This window comes from Halichoerus grypus, chromosome 5 (assembly GCF_964656455.1).
Source record: "Halichoerus grypus chromosome 5, mHalGry1.hap1.1, whole genome shotgun sequence".
Lineage (NCBI taxonomy): Eukaryota > Metazoa > Chordata > Mammalia > Carnivora > Phocidae > Halichoerus > Halichoerus grypus.
In genome coordinates this window covers 67,774,340-67,794,520 of record NC_135716.1, presented here as the reverse complement: position 1 = coordinate 67,794,520, position 20,181 = coordinate 67,774,340, and the positions used below count along the sequence as shown (strand labels likewise).

At 36.3% G+C, this 20,181-nt stretch overlaps 1 protein-coding gene across 3 annotated transcripts in view; it reads left to right on the top strand.

Annotated features, from left to right (window-relative positions):
* LOC118533583 (sodium/potassium-transporting ATPase subunit beta-1-interacting protein 3) overlaps positions 1 to 20,181 on the top strand; it is a 617,142-nt gene that overhangs the window by 317,141 nt on the left and 279,820 nt on the right. For all 3 annotated transcript variants that reach the window (XM_078072341.1, XM_078072340.1, XM_078072342.1), the window contains exon 2: positions 14,690 to 14,827. In XM_078072341.1, the coding sequence (XP_077928467.1) occupies positions 14,690 to 14,827 (138 nt within the window). The remainder of the gene's footprint in view (positions 1 to 14,689; positions 14,828 to 20,181) is intronic.

The window sequence follows — 20,181 nt, the reverse complement described above, 5'->3', positions numbered from 1 at the left end:
AAATTATCTTCCTCCAATCCTGGTACTACATGAAGAAAAATAAAAATTTCTCCTGAATGTTCATAAAATAGATTAGTCCTCACATGGATTGGTAAGCTAAACTCACACCACTTGGGTGATCCAGAAAATCTATAAGCAAAGAATTTAAATTCAAGTAGTAGTAGGCTATTAGTGTCTCAAGTCACCTGGCAAATACAAATGAAAATCCAAAAGCAAATAAAAATCCTTTTGGAGGTTATCTACTTTCAAAACAAATAAAATTTCCCACAGGTAAAGTTCCAAGGAACTAGACTCAAAATCAACAATTCAGAATATACAGAGAACCAAGGCACCATACCTGTAAAGCAATAGAAAAAGCAAACTGAATTAAACAAGCTGAATTAAACCCACAAAGATATCAGAGATAGAATATGAAATAAGTATAAATTAATATAAATAAGTAAAAGAGAGGTTTGATGTAAGAAAAGAGCAAAATGACTGAGCACAATTGAAGAAAGAACCATATACAATTAACAGAAATAAAAATATATAATATTAATTTTTTAAAACTCATGGATGAGTTTAGAAAATTCAAAAGAATGGGGGGAAATGAATGGGAAAATATTTTTGAGGGTATTATACAGAATACAGTAGAAAAAAACAAGAGTTAAGAAATGTAGATGAAAAGAGAGGAAGATGTAATGAGTTCTATGTGCCTGTATGGAGTTCTGGTAGGAAAAAAAGAGAAACAGAAGAGGTCAAGTGTAAGTATTTGAAGAGAATTTTCACTGAGAAGTTTTCAGAACTGATGAAAAACACCAATCATCAGATACTGGAAAACCAAAAATTACCAAGAAAGATAAATTAAAAGACATCCAAACAAAGATACATTATAATCAATCATCAAACTTCAAGGACATAGATTTTGAAATCTGTTGGTGGAGCAGGAAGGAGACATTGTGTTCAGAGGAAAAATAATTAGCTCAGTTGTTACTAGCACAACTATGATCCCACACATTTTTTTAATGTGCAGGAAGCAAAATATACTTAATTGACATTGTTTTTAAGTATTTGAATGAAATAAATATACTTTCAAGTGAAGAAGAATGGAAAGAGTTTGCCACCAAGATACCCTCATTTAACAAATTCAAAAATATATTTTTCAGAAGAAAAATAAGTTTTCCCAGAGAAAAAGTCTTAGAGACAAGAATAAATGATGAAGAAGATGACATATACGTGGAAAAATCAGATACAAACATTGACTAAATAAAACAAACAATAATAATAATGTCAATATAGAAAACTATACATAAAAAATTGTTTGGGGAATTATAGTGTTCTAAAGTCATTGTATTGTTTGGGAAGAAGAGAAAGATAATGACTAACTGTAGACATTGATAACTTATGTATGAATATGCTAAGAAGTCTAGTGCAATTGTTTAAATAAAGAAGTAGAGTCCATATACTTGAAACTAATAAGAGGAGAAAATAGAAGGAAAAAGATGACCATTCCAAAAGAAGAAAATTAGAAAAAAGAAGCCTAGAAATGGCAAGAAAAAGATATACAAAACCAGGATAATAAAAGCAATACAAACATATCATTAATCACACTAAATATAATTGGACAAAATGCTTGACTTAAAAGACAAAGATTCTCAGGTTGAATTGAAAAAAGTAAGTCCAGTTATATACTTATGTCATTTATTTGAAGTGAGCTTTTTATTGATAACATACAGATGGGTCATGTTTCTTAATCTACTTTGTCAATTTCTATCTTTTAACTGATATATTTACATTTAATGTGATTCTTGATATATTAAGGATTGAAATTCTAACATTTTATTTTGTATTTTGTTTCTCACTTTTTTTCATTTCTCTATTTTCTTTTCCTGACTTCCTGTGGGTTACTTGAACATTTTTCAGAATTCAATTTTGATTTATCTATAGTGTCATTTAGTATATCTCTATGTAGAGCTTTTTTAGTGGATTCTTTTGGGGTGACATAATTTACCTCAGTCTATTGGTGTCATCATTTTACCAGTTCAGGTAAAATATAAAAACCTGACCTCATTTTTTTCCCTTTACCCTACCCCTTTAGTAATATTGTTATTTTAAATATTTCTTCTACATATATTTGGAACCACAACCATGTTATAAATTTTGCTTCAATCATCAAATATACTTTAGAAAGTTCAAGAGGAGAAGGAAAGCCTACTGTATTTACTGGTATCTCTGCTTGTTGTGTTCTTTCTTCTTTCCTGATGTTTCAAGATTCCTTCTTTGATCATTTTCTTTCTGTTTAGAGAGCTTCTTTTAGCCAATTTTTTAGGGTAAGTATGCAGATGACAAATTTTCTTGATTATTCTTTATCTGAGAATATCTTGGTTTCCACAAATTCCTGAAGGATATTGTTGCTGGGTATGAGATTTTCAGTTAGCAATTCTTTTTCTTTCAGTATTTGAAAAGTATTGTGCTACTTTGTCTGGCTTCCATAGTTTCTGGTGTTAAATGAGTTGTTAAAATTATTTTGCCCTATAATTTAAGTGTTGTTTTACCCTGGCTGCTGTCAAGATAATTTACCTGTCTCTACTTTTCAGAAGTTTAATTATGATGCATCTTGTCATGTATTTCTTTGGATTTATTCTGGTTGAGGTTCACTCAACCTGTTCAATCTCTAGGTTTATTTCTCTTGCTAGATTTGGGAAGTTTTCAGCCATTACTTCATCAAATGTTTTTTCAGTCTCACCCTCTTTGTTCTCTCCATCTGGGAGTCCAGTAACAGAAATGTTAAATATTTTGTTATAGTTTCACAGGCCCTTGAGTCTCTGGTCATTTTTTTTTTTCAACTTGTTTTCTCTATGGTTTTCAAATTGAGTAATTTTTATTGTTCTAGCTTCCATTCTATTGCTTCTTTCCTCTGTCCCCTCCTTTCTGTTGTTGAGCCCATCCACTGAGCTTTTTGTTTTAGTTATTATATTTTGAGTCCTGAAATTTCCATTTTGTTCTTCTTTATATCTCCTATTTTTTTACTGAGAATTTCTATTTTTTGCTAAGGCTTTCTAATTTTTCATTTGTTTCAAGTATGCTTATAATTGCTTATTGAATCATTTTTTATCATGGCTGCTTTAAAATCTTTGTCAGATAATTTTAACATCTCTCTGTTCTTGGTGTTGGCATCTATTATCTTTTTCATGGTTCTTCCTGGTTCTTGGTATGACAAGTGATTTTAAAACCTGGACAACTTTGTGTTATGTAATGAGACTCTGGATCTTATTTAAACCTTCCATTTTAACTGTCTTTTTGGTGACATTGCTCTAGCGAGAGAAGAGGGTGGGGCAACCTTCAAGTGGAGTGGAAATACAGATTTCCCTTTCAGACTCCATTGATACCTCTTTACTGCTAGGTATGAATGGAAATTTCATCTCCACTGGCACCAGGGTGGGAATAGCCTCATTACCGCTGGGCATGGGGGAAAGCGCGAACTCTCCACTAGTTTTCAAAGGGAGAGATGCCTCGTCACTCACCAAAGGGAGAGATGCCAGGTAGGAGTGGAAGTTCTAGCTCCCCATGTGGTCACCACGGTCACTCCAGGGTGGAGAGCACCCATTAATGGCTGGCAGTGATGGAAGTCTCAACTCCCTATTTGGACTTCTCAGGCACCATCCTTGCCTTATTACATTTTCACTAGGGCAGAATTATAGGCTCCTCACTCTACCTTCTTGGCATCACTGAGGGAGTGGCTGCACTTTTTTTGTGTGGTGTTTGACTGGAATAGAGTGGTTATTGCCTAAAAGTTTTCTCTCTTACTGAGCTAGCAATGCCCTTTTCCTGGTCCTTGGACTAGAGAGAACAAGTTTTGAAGGACTTCTTTGTCTGCACCCACTGGCATTTCTGAGTTACCAGCTTTATAATTCCAAGTCTGAAGTATAGGCAGCAAAAAGAAAACCCAGGGAAATCACCATCTATCTCATTATTCCTCAGGTTGCTATTCTCTCCACCTTTCAGAGTCTTATGTTTGTTTAAAATGTGATGTCTCAGGTTTGTAGATGTACTTAGCAGAATAATACAGAAGAGTATGCCTCCTCCATCTTCCTGCAGGAGAAAATCTTACCTGTTTTGTTGAATTACTTCCTAGAAATTATTGAATTTGTTCTTACAACCTTGCTACCACAGATCAGAAAACAAATTCATGAAGCAGGCACGAATGAGAAGATGTCTGTAAACTTTATAAACCGTATATATATTTTTGATAAAAAATTTAAGCCATATAGGAATTAATGTAAACCTTCAGGGCAAGGCCATACTATGGTGTAAAGAATCTGGACTCTGGAGCCTGACTAAGCTAGGTTCTCATGTTGATTCTCGAGTGTATTAGTTGCCCTTTAAATCCGTGTAAAATTAAAGCAAAAATACCCTCTTTGTAGGGTATACTATAGGGTATATGATACAAAATGCAATACCTACCACACAGTAGGTGATTAGCAAATATTGGCTCCCTCTTCTTCCCCTAAATTTATCAGAAATGGAAATAGATTTGTAAAAACAATAGTCCTTCTTTCATTTTAAAATATAAAGCTATTTGAAGGGTGCCTGGGTGGCTCAGTCATTAAGCGTCTGTCTTCGGCTCGGGTCATGATCCCAGGGTCCTGGGCTCGAGCCCCGCATCGGGCCCACCACTCAGCGGGAGGCCAGCTTCTCTCTCTCCCACTCCTCCTGCTTGTGTTCCCTCTCTTGCTGTGTCTCTCTCTGTTAAATAAATAAATAAAATCTTTAAAAAAAATGTATAGGGCTCTTTGAGACATAGGTCAAAGTATCACAAATATGTTCTGTAATATTAGCATGTTAAGGCTCAGTATGGAACAGTAATTATAGTAATTGTACATAAATTGTGGGGAAAAGCATTATCCCTACACAGAACATTACAATTATGGATCCTCAGTAGAAGCAAGGGAATGAGTGGGGCTGTGATAAAAGCTCAAGATGTTGAAAGTGTATCTCTGTATGATTGGCATACCTGCACCAGAACTCATAAAATTAACACTTACTCAACCCCTGTCACTAAGGGGGGCCCAGAAGACAGATCATAGGATAAGTTCTATTTTATTTAGTCTGTTTGTACACTTACAATCTAAAACACTGGGCGCTAAGAGGCTGATCAATCTTCACTGATCCTTTGAGAAACATCTTAATGTCCAAAAAGTTTGAGCATGGTTAAAAAGTGGTTAAATCAGTTTGTCCCCTGAAACTCTGAAGATGAAAGACACCCATATCAAGTTAATGAAGACCACCTCACCAAATTAGATCATAGCTATTGGGCAGTGATAGCTGTGAAGAAGAAAATGCAATGCAAGTTTACATCAGAAACACCTCAGACATTGTCAGAGGTTTTCACTAGTTTTACCACCAAGAATATGTTCCACTGTCAGCGGTTTGCAGCACCTACCAGCACCCTCCCAGAATATGGACAGCAACAGGATATTCAAGTAGCTGCTACATAGTGCATTCAGGATAGCAAGAGAAAGGCAAAAAGAACCATAGTAAGAAAAAGAAACAGTTGATGGTGTTAACTTACTTTAACACCATCAACTGTTTGTTGCTTAAAGTTAATTTTACACTCTAATTTTCAAATGAGAAGAGCTTCTCTATAGCATGGATGCTTTGACATGTTCAAGTTTTTTGGGGTTTTTTCTGTATCATTTTCGAAAGAAGAAACATTTAATTTCATTCCAAATGAAAAATCTACTTCTTGCTGAAAATGTATACTTTAAAGGAATTCTTGAAAGAAGGCATTCTTGCAGGTGGTCTCTACTACAAATAAAAATGTGAAAAGGCCTTGAAGAAACTTTTGGCCCATAACCCTCTCTTCTGTCTTCTCATGCTGGGTTCCCATTTAAGTAAAACCTCCATGGGAGTCTTAAATGCCACGGCAGGCATGTTCTCACCAGCTGTTTGTGGGATTGTATAGGTCACCCAGCCTAGGGGGTTCAACTTTAGTGTTCTTGGATCCATTATGGCTCCACTGGAGGATTGAAATTCAATCTTCAATCACTGTTCTGTAACAAATTGACACTTTGGGCTTTTGCTAAAATAGTTGCCTTATTCCTGGCTTGAGCTATTCATGGACTGGAACTGCATTTTTTTAAGGTCGGCTTCTGCTTGGCAAAGTTGGAGGAGTTAGGCTGTGGGATAATTTCTGGCAGGGGAAGGATACTTAGAAGCTGAATCAAATGATGAAATCACACTGTTTAGAGGTCAAGGGACATCCTTGAACAAATACTAACAGATTATTCCCTTATGCCTAATTTTTGCGGAATTCTTACTCAGAGTATTATTGAACGAGCGTATCCTCCCCCTAGTTTGTCTTTGGCATGGGTTTGTCTTGCATCAGTATCAGTGTCTGCAGCACTAGAAAACAAGTATGAAAACCACTCTCTGGATAAGAACCTATTGGTAAAGGGGTGCCTGGGTGGCCGGTTACGTGTCTGCCTTTGGCTCAGGTCATGATCTGACCAGTTCCACATCCGGCTCCCTGCTCAGTGGTGAGTCTGCTTCTCCCTCTCCCTCTGTGATCTCTCTTGCCCTCACTCTCCCTCAAATAAATAAATAAAAATCTTCTTTTTTAAAAAAGAACCTATTGGTAAATGTAAGAATCCTTTTAAAATGTTTGCTGCCAAAGCATTTTAAAAGTTTACTTAATTATAAGAAGCTCGTTTCTTATAATTAAACCCCGGAGCTTGAAAGTTTGTATATTTAGCTAAGCTAACTGGGTTGATATAAGAAGACTAGTGTTTAAAATAATCCCTAACAGTAGGTAACCGAGAAGTTATTTTTAGTAGGCTTTAGATTTCCTTAGAGCATGTTTTTTACCCAGTTCTTACTATTATTTCAGTTATTCAAATTATATTTGGCTTAATCTAAATTGACTTTTTATGTACATATTGACAGAAAGGAGGAGGTTTCCATACCTGTATTGAGTTCAGTGGCAAAGTTCACAGTTCCTTGCTTTGAGGTATTATCAAGGTCACAATCTACTGGTGGACCATCCACACTAGGTTGTAATCCGTCTTTGAAGAAAAAAAAAAAAAGATAGGGAAAGCCCACAGTTGGAATATGTAATAGGATGCTGTGTAAGATTTGTAAGGAGTTCAAACACATCAGCTTCAAAACTGTAATCTTTCACCTCACTTTTAATGATTGTAACAGTATCCACCCAGCAAGTTTTCTTTGGTCAGAGCAAAGATGTAAGCCAAGTTGACCTGGGTTCTCCTTCACCTCTCACATATAAGTGGCCATTAAATTTCATTCTTGAATATTTCTACACTGTCTCTGTTCTGATTTCCCTTGTCTTACTTATTAGTTCAGGGTTCCATCGTCTCTCATGTGAAAATTGCAATACCTTCCACCGTGTGCCCTACCTTCAATCCAAGTCTTACTTTACCCCCATTACCTCTCTATTCCCATTACAAAACAGGATAAAAACACTTCCAAACCTCTGACAGAGGGGTTTTCTAAAACATAATACTGTTTATGAAACTCTTTTATGCATGAGATAAAACCTTTAATGGCTTCTTAACAAGGTAAATCACAAACTCTTTAGCCAGGCACACCTTGCTCTTCATCTTCCCCTGAGGAAGTATCTTCCACAGCATGTGTGCTATACTAGTGCTTAGCAAACGACAATTCTTGACCAACTGGTAGGTTGGAAACCAATTTAGTTGGTCTAGACTTGCACTGCTAATGAGATACAATAGAATAGACCGGACTATGGCATGCATAAGATTAAACATGCTTCTTGATGTTTTGTTTCAGTATGTATGCTGTTGATGTAAAATAGTGTGGATTAAGGTAAAAAGCACGTGCACACACACACACACACAGAATGAGACGGGGAGAGAGAGAGAGTGGGAGAGAGACATGATGGGAGAAAGCACAAATCTTTTTCTTAAGTAATCCATGTTTGTTGAGTAAAATTTTTAGAAAAACTTAAATAGCAATAATGTTTAAATGACCAAGATTCCAGTATTCGGTTACAGTTTAGACAAGTGGATTTAATGTTGTATGTTTCTACACACAGATTTACATGGATAGCTACACAACCATTTCATACACTTAGTAGGGTCTCAAAATATGTTGATTGAATGACTAGATATGTTTCTTGTTATCAAGTAGAATGTCATTATATGTACACATGATTTTGTCCTACGTAATATATTATGATCAGTTTTTTAAAAATCAATACATATCAATCTACATTATTTTATATGGATAGGTAGTGGTTCATCTTATCAACATATACTTTTAATATATCATAATATCGGACACTTAGTTTTCTATCCCCCTTCATTATGAACATCACTTTTGTGAACATCCTTATATGAGTAAACATGTATATATATATATATATATAGTGTATATATGCACACATATACACACATATACATATATGTCACACAGACATATGTGTGTGTGATATGTGTGCATATATATGTGCATCAGGCACAGATTTAAGTGTCTTATATATATCAACTCATTCAGTCTACAAAACAACATGATGAAATAGATTCTATCATTTTACAGATGAGGAGCCATGACACAGAGAATTTAAGTATATTGCCCAGGATCACATGTTAATAAGTGACAGTCAGGATTTGAGAAACCAGCCAGTCTGTTTCAAGGGTCTATGGCCCTAACACTATGCAATGTTGCCTCGACTTGTCCAATTAAGATAAATTCCTGAAAGTGGACTTAAATTTAGTGGAACTAAAATTGGCATTTTATGGCACTCTGAAATGTTCTGCTGTGCCTTTTGCTTTAATTGTTCTTTAATTAATTTAACAAACTTTAATTATTTAATTGATTGTTTTAATTAATTGCTCTTTAATTGTATTTCATTGTTAATTTAATTGCCCCCACTCTTCTTTGCATGAAAAGTTTTGACCATTCTTTGGGAACCATGTTCAATAGGCACCTTTTTTGTAAAGGTGTCTTAAACATGCTGGTCATGCCAGGCAGAGGTTAAAACACTTTTCTCTGTGTTCCTATAGCTCTTTGAACACTGCTGTACCACAGTATATATATTTTATTATAATTATTTGGTCTATGTCTTTCTTCCCCACTAAAGTATGAACTAGCTTCTCCAGTCCAAGAATTCTGCCATTCATCCTTATACCCTCAGAGCAACTGTGAAGTGGTACATGCTGAACAAATGAATGAATTTACACAAAAGAAAAGATAATTGGTTTTAGGTTCAAAAAACTAAATCTAAAAAGAAATCACCGATGACATTCTAGTGATTGGATTAAAAGTTATTTTTAAAACTATTTTATGCTTGTCTCTCCTGTCTTTCTGCATTACATTCATTAATCATCTCATATATGATCTGGTATCATGTGATTTTTGTAATGCCTGCCGTTCAAAGCATACTTTGGACTCTAGAAAGACCAACTACTACAAATCCTCTTTCAATTAATTCTTCTTGAAGAAGTCAGAGTATCTTGAATTTGGTTAATAGAGCGACTTGAAAATAAAAACTGCTACATAAGTGCTGAGTATTGCTATTGATCATTAAGTATCACATAGCCCAAGTAATTTTCCTCATTATTGACATGAAAGTGATTATTTTCTAGGCAAAAAATAAGGGCTTATTCATAATATTTTCATTTCAAATACATTTCAAATAGGATATTACTGAGATATATGATATGTATCCTAGTATATGTACTGGAAATATTTGTCCCTTCCTTTCCATTATTCCTTGTTGGTAGAGCTTTATAGCTACTTCTGTGGACTTACATCAAAATCCTAATACCTACATCATAAGTTTTGAATTTTAATACTACTTCAATGAGTTTTTCTGGAAAGAAACCTTCTTATAGGTGCAAGAAGGTTTGTGAGAACTCCTAGTAAAGTTAGTTCGACGAACAACTTAGTCATACCTGGCATTAAGGAAAAATACTCCCCCTAGCATTCATGGTTCCACCACATCTAGCTCCATAAACACTAATGGCCATTCAGCCACTGGAGAGGGTACTAAAAATCAAGCAACAGAAAAAGGAGGTGATATATTAAACTTGATTTGACTTTCTTATAAAAACCTGGAGTTTTTATAGCTCTTTAAGTATAAATTAATTTTCACAATTAGTAATAATTATGAGCAATTAAACAAAATACCATGTGAATCATTAAACATAATATATGGATCAATAAAAAAGTTACTGTGTTTTAAAGGTGCTCCTATTTGTGTGGACATAAAATAAGGAAGCAGAAATATTTCTTGAGTTATTGGTATGTGTGGTTAAAGTGGGTTGCAGTTAATGATTCATAGATTTATAGGGAATATTCCCACCTTGGAGCCTGGTAAAAGGAAATGCCTGACCCTGCAGAAAGAAGTTTAAAGCACACTCCATTCCCATTGCCATACATACAGAACATTAAGCCTTTCCCAACTCTTGTTAAATATGCTTTATGTGATCAAATCGCACTTACATTTTGTTCCATAAGCATAATGAAGGCTTTCAAACTTTCTACAATTTGATTCTGAAAGCTATAATCCAGTAAGCAACATTTACATGATAATGAGTATGGACTATTTTTCATGCAGCCCCAAGTATGAGCTAGGGTTACATTTCTCTCCAGTAGTTCCAATGGTTCCCATCCCTCTGCCACTCAAGGAGAATGTTTGAATGGCTTCTTCATATTTACATTCAAAATAACTCCCCATTCTAATTTGCTTGGTATCTTTGAACCATGCTTTCCTTGCATCACTGATTTGGTTCTCTTTCCTCCCTCCCTCCCTTTCTTCCTCCCTTCCCTCCTTCCTTCTTTCTTTCCCTCTCTTATCTTTCCTTCCATTATTATTAAGATTCTGATTGAATTTATTTTTTATCTTATTAGGAAAAGAAACATATCCTTTTTCCTCATATTCTTATAGCTTCCAGAGTCTTACCTACTTTACGGTTCACTTAGAAATTATTTCATTGTTCTTTAGATCACTGCTTCCTGTTTTACACGGGTGACTGGTTGGTTTTTTGCTTTCCCTGGAGTGTCTTATTGCCTATACTTTCTTGAATTCTCTACATTTATACCTCAAATTCTTCAGATGTCTCGGTCATTCTCTTCTTAGCTATGGCATCTCTGCTGGTACCATCTTTGAGCCCTCCATTCTTCTGTGCTCATCAGGTCTGGATGCTTTCTGTTCATGCTACATTGCACATTTGATCACTTCCTTTCATTACCTTTCTGAATCAGAAGCACTCTTTTCTACGTGGTGTATTCAGTGGTGCACAGGTAACGTTTAACAATAGATTCTCATAACAAACAAAACCCTGATTTTTAGCATTTCCCAATGTCCATGTTGTACATATTCCCATAATGGTTGATGTCAAGTTCCCAACTTGAGGTCACTGACCATGGATTTGGGAAGAGATGCACCCAATCTGCACTCCCGGGCCTGCTCCATTGATGAGAACCATTTTGACAGAGATTTCTAAAATGAATTCATCCTCTGTGAGTTAACAAAGCAACCTGGATCTCATTTAGCTTCATTTAGTGGCTCTGGGTCATTATTATTAATGTCAAGCTCTAAGGCGTAAGTGGTGTCTCTAGAGATTATGACATTTAGAGAGAAGATATTTGCCTATAAACTAAATGACAAAATAGCTTAACATGGAAATTAGATCAAACAATCAAGTAAAAAAATGCAATGGTGTTCTGTTTATTTTGGAAGGGCTTTTTGTTGTTAGTTGACTTTTTAAAATACAACACAGTTGACCCTTGAACAACAGGAGGGTTAGGAACACCAACCCTCCCCACCCCCCACAGTTGAAAATCCAAATATAACTCTTGACTCTCCCAAAATTTAACTACCAATTGCCTACCGTTGACTGGAAGGCTTATAATAACAGAAACCGTCAATTAACACATATTTTGTATGTTTTATGTATTATATATTGTATTCTTACAATAATGTAAGCTAGAGAAAAGAAAATGTTATTAAGAAAATCATAGAGAAAATACATTTACAGTGCCATCCTGTACTTATCGAAAAAAATCCTCATATAAGAACCTGTGCAATTCAAACCCGTGTTGTTCTGGGTCAACTACTGAAACTTACTTTTCATGGTTTGAAGAGTTATTAAAGCTGCCTCTCTTCTAATACTCGATATGATCCCCTCCCTGTTTAGATTTTTTCTGACCTTTGATTTGTGCTCTTATCTCATGTCATCGTGAATCATTTTTAAGTAAGTTATCAGAGAATAAATTTAGAAGTCCAATGCGCTATCCATTGCGCCACAGAGCCAGGCTATCAGAGAATAAATTTAATAGATACAGTGTCTCCAAGAAAGCAAGCAGATTTTCTAATAAGTGGTGTTAATTCAGCTTCTCTTTCATTATGTGTGTTTTCTTTAATATCATAAAAGAGAATGCTATCCATGCATCTTCTGACAGAAAAGAAAATGGATTTTCCTGTTTGAAAAGTTCACTTTAAAGGTTTTTGTGATGCGCGACAGCTTTAAAATAGGGTTGCTTTTCAGAATAAATTGCCTGCAGCTGCTCTTCAAGCTTTCTTTTTTATCTGAGCACATCCATCCTGTTTGGACATAAAAAACTGCATATTTACATCGCTGATGGGCCAATAAATAAAATGCTGCATTTTTAGGGGAACGTTCCAGGGAACTAATTAGAGTCACAAACAAACAGGGGATTGAAAACTGAAAACATGGTGCTGCTTCTTACCTCGCTCTGATTATTTTGCGTTTTAGCCATTTCTGTGCATCCTCTCATTTGTGTGAGCAGGGGATGGTGACAGATCACTTGATGATCAGGAAATGCCCATGAAATGAATGTGGTTCTGGTGTGGTTCTCTTTAGGCGTTTGATCGTTTCTCTTCTCCACAGCTTGCTGAAGGTGAATTTTAACCAAGGTAAATTCAGCTTTCTGGATGGAGGACATTTCTTTATGTCCAAGGAAATTAAAGCTATTCAGGCATACACCTGCCACATAACTAGAAAAATACCTAGGGTACCATTTTCATTTCAAATCTGCAGTTTCTAGTGCCATCAACATAGCTAATCGTTGGATCATTTTATTAGAATTACTATTTTATCAAAGTAAATCTAGAAAAATGCCTGAAGTGTGTAAAATTGGTGTCCAAATACAGCAGGTGGAACTATAAAATGTTTAGATATAGAAAACAATAAATATCATTTTAATATGATAATGACATTATTGGCATTCACTGGACTATATGAAATTTATCTGTTTCATCAATCATACACAAATTATTGAAGTGTATATTTTAATACATTGTATAATTGATTAAAATGTAATTGTATATAATGCAAATGTAATAAACTGTGGCATGTCTACAATTGTAATGGTCCCGTAATTTTTAATTCTCTATTCAAAATGGATTTTGCCTAATCTAGGATGAATTTTCATGTAGGTGTATGATCTCAATAAAATATGATCCAAAGGAATTACTTAACTTAGTTTTACATGGGAGCCTTGAGCCCAGAGCTAAATAAATCAGTAAGCTTCATTTTGAAAAAGTGGTTAGTCATTATCATCAGTGATGGACTGATGAAAGTAAAGAAACCAAACATATTTGGTAATTTATGTTTCTTACAAGAAGGCAGGCGTGAGTAGGAGATTTGGGTTTTTATTTTTTAGTTTTTCCAAAATCATATACCAGTTCTAGCATTCAAGCCTGTAGTTATTTTTTTCTAGTGTGTTATACTAAGCCAATCATTTTACTTAAAAAAATGATGAACTCAGGGGGCGCCTGGGTGGCTCAGTCAGTTAAGCATCTGCCTTCAGGCTCAGATCATGATCCCAGGGTCCTGGGATCCAGTCACATCAGGCTCCCCGCTCAGTGGGAAGTCTGCTTGTCCCTCCCTCACTGCCCCATCCCCCTTCTTCTGTATGCTCTCTCTCTCTCAAATAAATAAATAAAATCTTCATTTTTTTAAAATTTTTTAAAAAGATTTTATTTATTTTTTTGACAAAGAGAGACACAGCGAGAGAGGGAACACATGCAGGGGGAGTGGGAGAGGGAGAGGCAGGCTTCCCACAGAGCACGGAGCCCTGATGTGTGGCTTGATCTCAGGACCCTGAGACCACTACCTGAGCCGAAGGCAGACGTTTAACTACTAAACCACCCAGGCGCCCCAATAAATAAAATCTTTAAAAAAAATGATGAATTCAGGGTGTTTGGATGTCTCAGTCAGTTCAGCAGCTGTCTTTGGCTCAGGTCATGATCTCAGAGTCCTGGGATCAAGCCCCATGTCGGGCTACCCCTCAGCAGGGAGTCTGCTTCTCCCTCTGCCCCTCCTCCCCCTTGTGCACTCTCTCTCAAATAAATAAATAAAATCTTTTTTAAGAAATGATGAACTCATATCATAGAATATGATACTCTAAAATATCTGCCGGGATTTTCTACTGAGAAAATGATTTAAGGAGTATATGTCAAGCTCTCCAGATAGGTTTAAAATCTCATTGTTCTTTATAACTTCAAAGTTATCTTAGCATATTTTCAGAAAGAAGTTGCATAAAACAGTACATGAAATGGGTGTCACAACTCTAGTGATGATGATGTCCATAAGTGTGATTGAAATTGAATATGGAGACTTCTCTAGGCATGAAATAAATATTAAAATGGTGTGATGATGCTTGGATTAGACGCTGATGGACTCTCTTTGCTTTATTTTAGCTCTCAGCATTGGAGAGGCAAATCTTTGACTTCCTTGGCTTCCAGTGGGCACCAATTCTTGGAAATTTTCTACATATAATAGTCGTCATATTGGGTTTGTTTGGAACCATTCAGTACAGACCTCGATATATTGTGGTGGTAAGTTTTATTTTTATCCTGTCTCTTGCTACAAAATTACTAAAAGAAGATTAATGAAATATCATTAAGTTGTTCCCTTGGATATGATGTGGCATTGCTGTTCGAACCTTTAGGTATTGAATTCTGTTTGGAGATACTAATCTGTGGGAAAAATGACTCAGTGAATGTTTACAGTGAGATCAAAGCAACATGAGTGTAAGTGTGAGACACACAGTCCGACACACCATGTAACTGAATTCAAGTTTCACAAGGAAACAGGGTTTGGATAGAGTAGGAGATCTGGCTGTGGTCCGGATTCATGATGAGACATAAATGTGCATTAACTGTCATTTCCATGATACATGTCACTAAAAAGCAAACCTTCATAGCCATAACTGTTTACTAACTGATTACAATAATATAACTGATAACAATAATAATATTATGTTTTAGGACATTACAAATGCATGTACTGAAGGTTATTTAGTACTCATCCCTAATGTATTTCATACTTTATATCACTGAACATGTCTCCATTTTTTTAAGATAAACTTGAAATGTTAATTCCATACTCCAACTATACCAAACATGGTCAGGAGCTGCTCTGTTGCAGGGCAGTTTAATGAAGTGTATACTGTATTCCACAATTGAATGGGAATTATTCACAGTAATTGGTGTTCTATAAAAGAAGGCAGTATTTTAGGCTACATGTATAAGATTGTGAGAAATAAGCCTATATAAGTGATTGTAACTAGGAATAACATACCTAAAATACTCATTGAGTCTAAATAAATATACAGTGTTCAGTAGGATTAGTGAGTATTTTCTTGCAATGCAGGGACATTGCCTCACTTGAAGAAAACCATAGACTTAAACATATGCCCTTCTTCAAATTTGATTTAATCCAGGCACAACTATGGAACGAATAAAGCTACACGTTTTTCTGTGAATGCATTAATTCTCTATTTTGAATCTCAAAATCGGCTTTTTTGTATCTTTCCCCATATCACAGAGGTGAACGTAAGTGACCCACAGCCGAATCTGAACTCAAAATGGCTGCCCGGGGCGTTAGGAGAGTTTGGTATCACTCAGCCAGCTGCAGGGACTAAATAATTTCTGCTTTACTTTTATTCTCTGCAAGCCAGCCTCTGCTAAGGCACTGTGTAGTCTGCTAGAAGGATGTCTCATGGAGTCGGACTTGTAGCATAAAACACTTCAATATGCATAATATCAAACAATTATATTGGATTCTGTTTTCTAGTTTGTTGCTGTAAACAGCACTTTGACTCACTGCGGACTTTTTATTTTATGATGTTGGTGTTCCCCAGAAGCCCCAAATGCCAGCTGGCTGTGAAACCAGTCGCCTTTCTGGAATGAAGCTGTTGGTACACATTAGTGACATTACCTAGTCCTGTTGAGCGTGCCCTCTACATACTAGCTCTACACACTCTCACACAGCTACTGCCTTGTTGAAGCTTCTGCTTTTTCTTTCCAGGATATGGACTTCCTGCCTGCTTTCAGCCTTCCTACCTTTCAGTGTGTCCTTTGCATTTTCCTAAATCACTGGCTTAAAACTCTTTGCTAGCTCTTAGCCGGATAAAATCTAAGAATATCCTTGGCTGACCACCTGACCAAGCATGGATCTCACAATCAGTCTGTCCTCTCTCCCTCCCTTCTTTCCTTCTCCCCTTTTCTGCTCCCTTCCTACCCTCCCTTCTTCTTCTTTTTTTTTTTAATTTTATTTATCTAAGTAATCTCTACACCCTATGTGAGGCTCAAACTCACGACCCTGAGATCAAGTAGCACACTCTTCCGACTGAGCCAGCCAGGCGCCCCTACTTTCTTAACTTTCTTCCTCCTTTTCTTCATTAACTTATTCGTTCAAATCCTATTTATTAGGTTTCTGCCATTAGGTTGCTACCTTGTTTTAAGTGTGGGCTATGTTGATGATCAAATACAGACCAGGGGTCTGTGGAAGTGATGAAAGGTGATGAAAGGACTGTTTTCCCCATGTAGTTCCTTATCAGTTCAGAGTCCACTCATGATAGAACTGGTGTCATTTCTTTCTCTGGTGTCTTTTCTTTGCTTCCCTCTCTCCCTTTTCCCTTTTGTGCATAGGAGAAGGCGGATTTAGATCTTTCAGAATCTTCAAGAAAAATCTATTAGAAAAACAATCCATGTTTTTGCTCATGTTGATTTTCTCTTTTAATGCGGGTGGCAATCAAATTTCTACCTTTTTTGTTTGTTGGTTTGCCATCTTATTTAAGACCATATCCCAGGACAGGGAGAGAAAGAACGCAACGAACTGATGGGAAAGCCCTCCATACCAAAGATGCTGTTGGGTTTAATTTTCACAAATACCTATGGGCATGTGTTAGCATCCCTAATTTTACAGACCAGGAGACGTTAAGTGACCTACCCCAGGAACCCAGATGGTTAAATGGCAGAACCGGATGTGTTATTGTTAGGTTCTTGAAGTTGATTTATCATGATTTTTATACTTTGTTTCACCACCAGATTCCAGATTATATGGTGGCATTGCTGGTATAAATTTTGATATTGAAAATGATCCTGCCCTGCCATCTCAGCTGATCACAGAATATTGTTACCTGTGTGGGATTCCAGATTACCTCTTGTTCTAAGATGGGTATAAATTGTCCACTGGGGAGAAATGGTTGAAGAGTCATTAATCCACAAGCATGGGAAATGTGTTCACAAAGAGTGCGTTTGATGGGAAGATCAGGTTGTTATTGGAAGGATGGCTAGGCCATGTTACCTTCTTCACACCACGGGCAGTTCATCCCTGAGTTGTTTCCATGAATCCTTTGGTTTGGATCTACCACTGGTGGCCTGGGATTAATTCTAGTATGAAAAAGTCAGAAAACAAATATGGCATATGTCAGGTTAGTCAAGGTGTGCCTCAGGAGGCACCAACTTTTCAGTGGCAATGAGAGGAGTCCTGGATTAGAAATTCATACTGACTTTTCACTGAGCAGGGAAAGAGCTTTTTGATTGCAGGAGATTTTTTCTCCAACTCGCCTGCAGTATTCTTAGTATTAGCCTCCTTTGTTGGCTGAAACAATCACCCATGATGCCGGTTAAATTTAATCCATTTCAAAGTAACAGACATTTTGGAGCACTGAAACACAGAGGGTAAGTTACTGCCATTTCCGACAACAAACAGGGTTTATCACAGCTGAATTTAAAGAATTAAATTCATAAACCCTTATGAAAATGGTTATGGTAAAGGACCCCACAGAACAAGCTCTACAGTGTCTATCGGCAAACCTCTGGCTTCCTGGCATGGAAAATCAAAGCTCATAAAACTGCTCCTTTGCTTACCTCTTCTGCCCACCCCGCTCCCCTATCTCATACCAGCCATGCTCAACTATTGTGTTTTCTAACGACCACATGCTGTTTCTTGCCTCCTCTGTTTGCACACACTGTACTTTCTACCTGGAATGCCCTATTCTCCTTGCCCTCTTGGAAAACTCTTAATAATGCTTCCACTGAATGGTCACATCTTAGGAGTTTTGCCTGAGCACCCTGCTCCAGGATAAATGCCTCCTCCTTTCTGCTCCCGTGGATCCTGGTGACACCTTCCACCCTAGCACTCTGCACAGCGACAGTGCTTGCTTCTAGCCTGTCTCGTTCCATTCACCTGTGTCCTGCTGGCAGGCTCATTGCTCCTACCCATTGTTGTATTCTAGGTCTCTCCTGGTATGCATGGGGCTTTAAAGATACTTATACTCGAATGAACAAAGAATAAATGAATTAAAGGGTATTGGATGAAATTATTTTATAGGATGGACTGGACAGTGGATACCAAGGTCAGTTGTAGGTTTGAATGCACCTTTTGTGTTTCTTTGACTATAGACAAAATGAAGCAGAAAGCATAAAGTACTGTTCTAGAATCAGCTGTTTCCTCCTGCTTATTCCTATATCAAATATTTTAAATCTTACATAGAAGTTCCAAAATGAGATTCTGCCCTAGAATTGTTTAAATCTTTATTATTTCATGGGCAGTAATTTAATTAGGTAGTTTTAAGTTAATTTAAATGCAAAAGCATTAGCTAATTTAAATTTTTTGAATAAATACCAACTTTGGAAATTAACTCAAAACTGCTTTTAAAAATTAAAAAGAAAGCCAAGTTAATTTGCTAGGTCCACAGTTTAGTAATTGGGACTTTTATGCCAAAGCTCATGTGCAAACAATAAGAACTTGTGTAATTTGAATTGTTAACAGGAAAATTTCCCTGCTATGTCACCATAAACCTCCTTCCTGAGCTTCTACTCAGCATGACAGTTAAGAGTGTCCATTTTCCATTTAATTGGTCCTATATTAAATCCCCTCTATCAATTATTGGGTGTGAAGACTTGGGACTTTAATTTGTCCCATAGTTAACTTCATATGTAAAAACCTGACTCAGATTGTCTTTAAGAATTATATTATGTAATGTATGTGACTTGCTTAACATAATCTAACACAGAGTAAGTGCTTGGTAAATGATTGAACTGTTCAATATATCTTTTTTTGCTTTCACTCTGCTTTTTTAGCCATTAAAATGAAGGGGATAGCACATTACTCTCTTAAAGTTCTTCTGGAAATGAATACTAAACTCCAGAAACTGTTAGAACAATGAGTGACCAGGAAATCTACTTTTTTAAAATTTTAACTCTAACATATTGTGCATAATACTATATCTGATTGATGCACATGTGAATAAATGAATAAATGGCCTTTCTGGTAATTGGAAAACAAGCTCAGGAAGTAAAAATAATTCATGTTATAGACTAATTGCTCAATGAGAAAGAAATAGACTGCAAGACTTCCAAAATTCATTTCAATTAAAAAACTGAAATATCTTTGTAAAACCATGAAATATTCAGGAAGCTACTTAGAGCACATGGACAATTTTTTTTCATCTTATAGGCTTTATCTGTGTAAATTAGGATTTAAAATATGTGTACTGAACATAAGCAAAGTACAACAAATAAAAAGGTAGCTAGATAATTACACAGAGGGGCGCCTCGTGGCTCAGTCGTTATGCGTCTGCCTTCGGCTCAGGGCATGATCCCAGGGTTCTGGGATCGAGCCCCTCATCGGGCTCCCTGCTCCGCGGGAAGCCTGCTTCTCCCTCTCTCACTCCCCCTGCTTGTGTTCCCTCTCTCGCTGTGTCTCTCTCTGTCAAATAAAAAATAAAATCTTTAAAAATAATAATAATAATTACACAGAGTAATTTTTTACATATATTGGGAAGTTTTTTCTATACTGCAAGTATATGTATTTGGGTATATGAGCATATAGGCATGCTCCATGATAACCAAAAGGTATTTCTTAAAAATGGAGTCATCTCTTTTTTAATTCTTGTTTC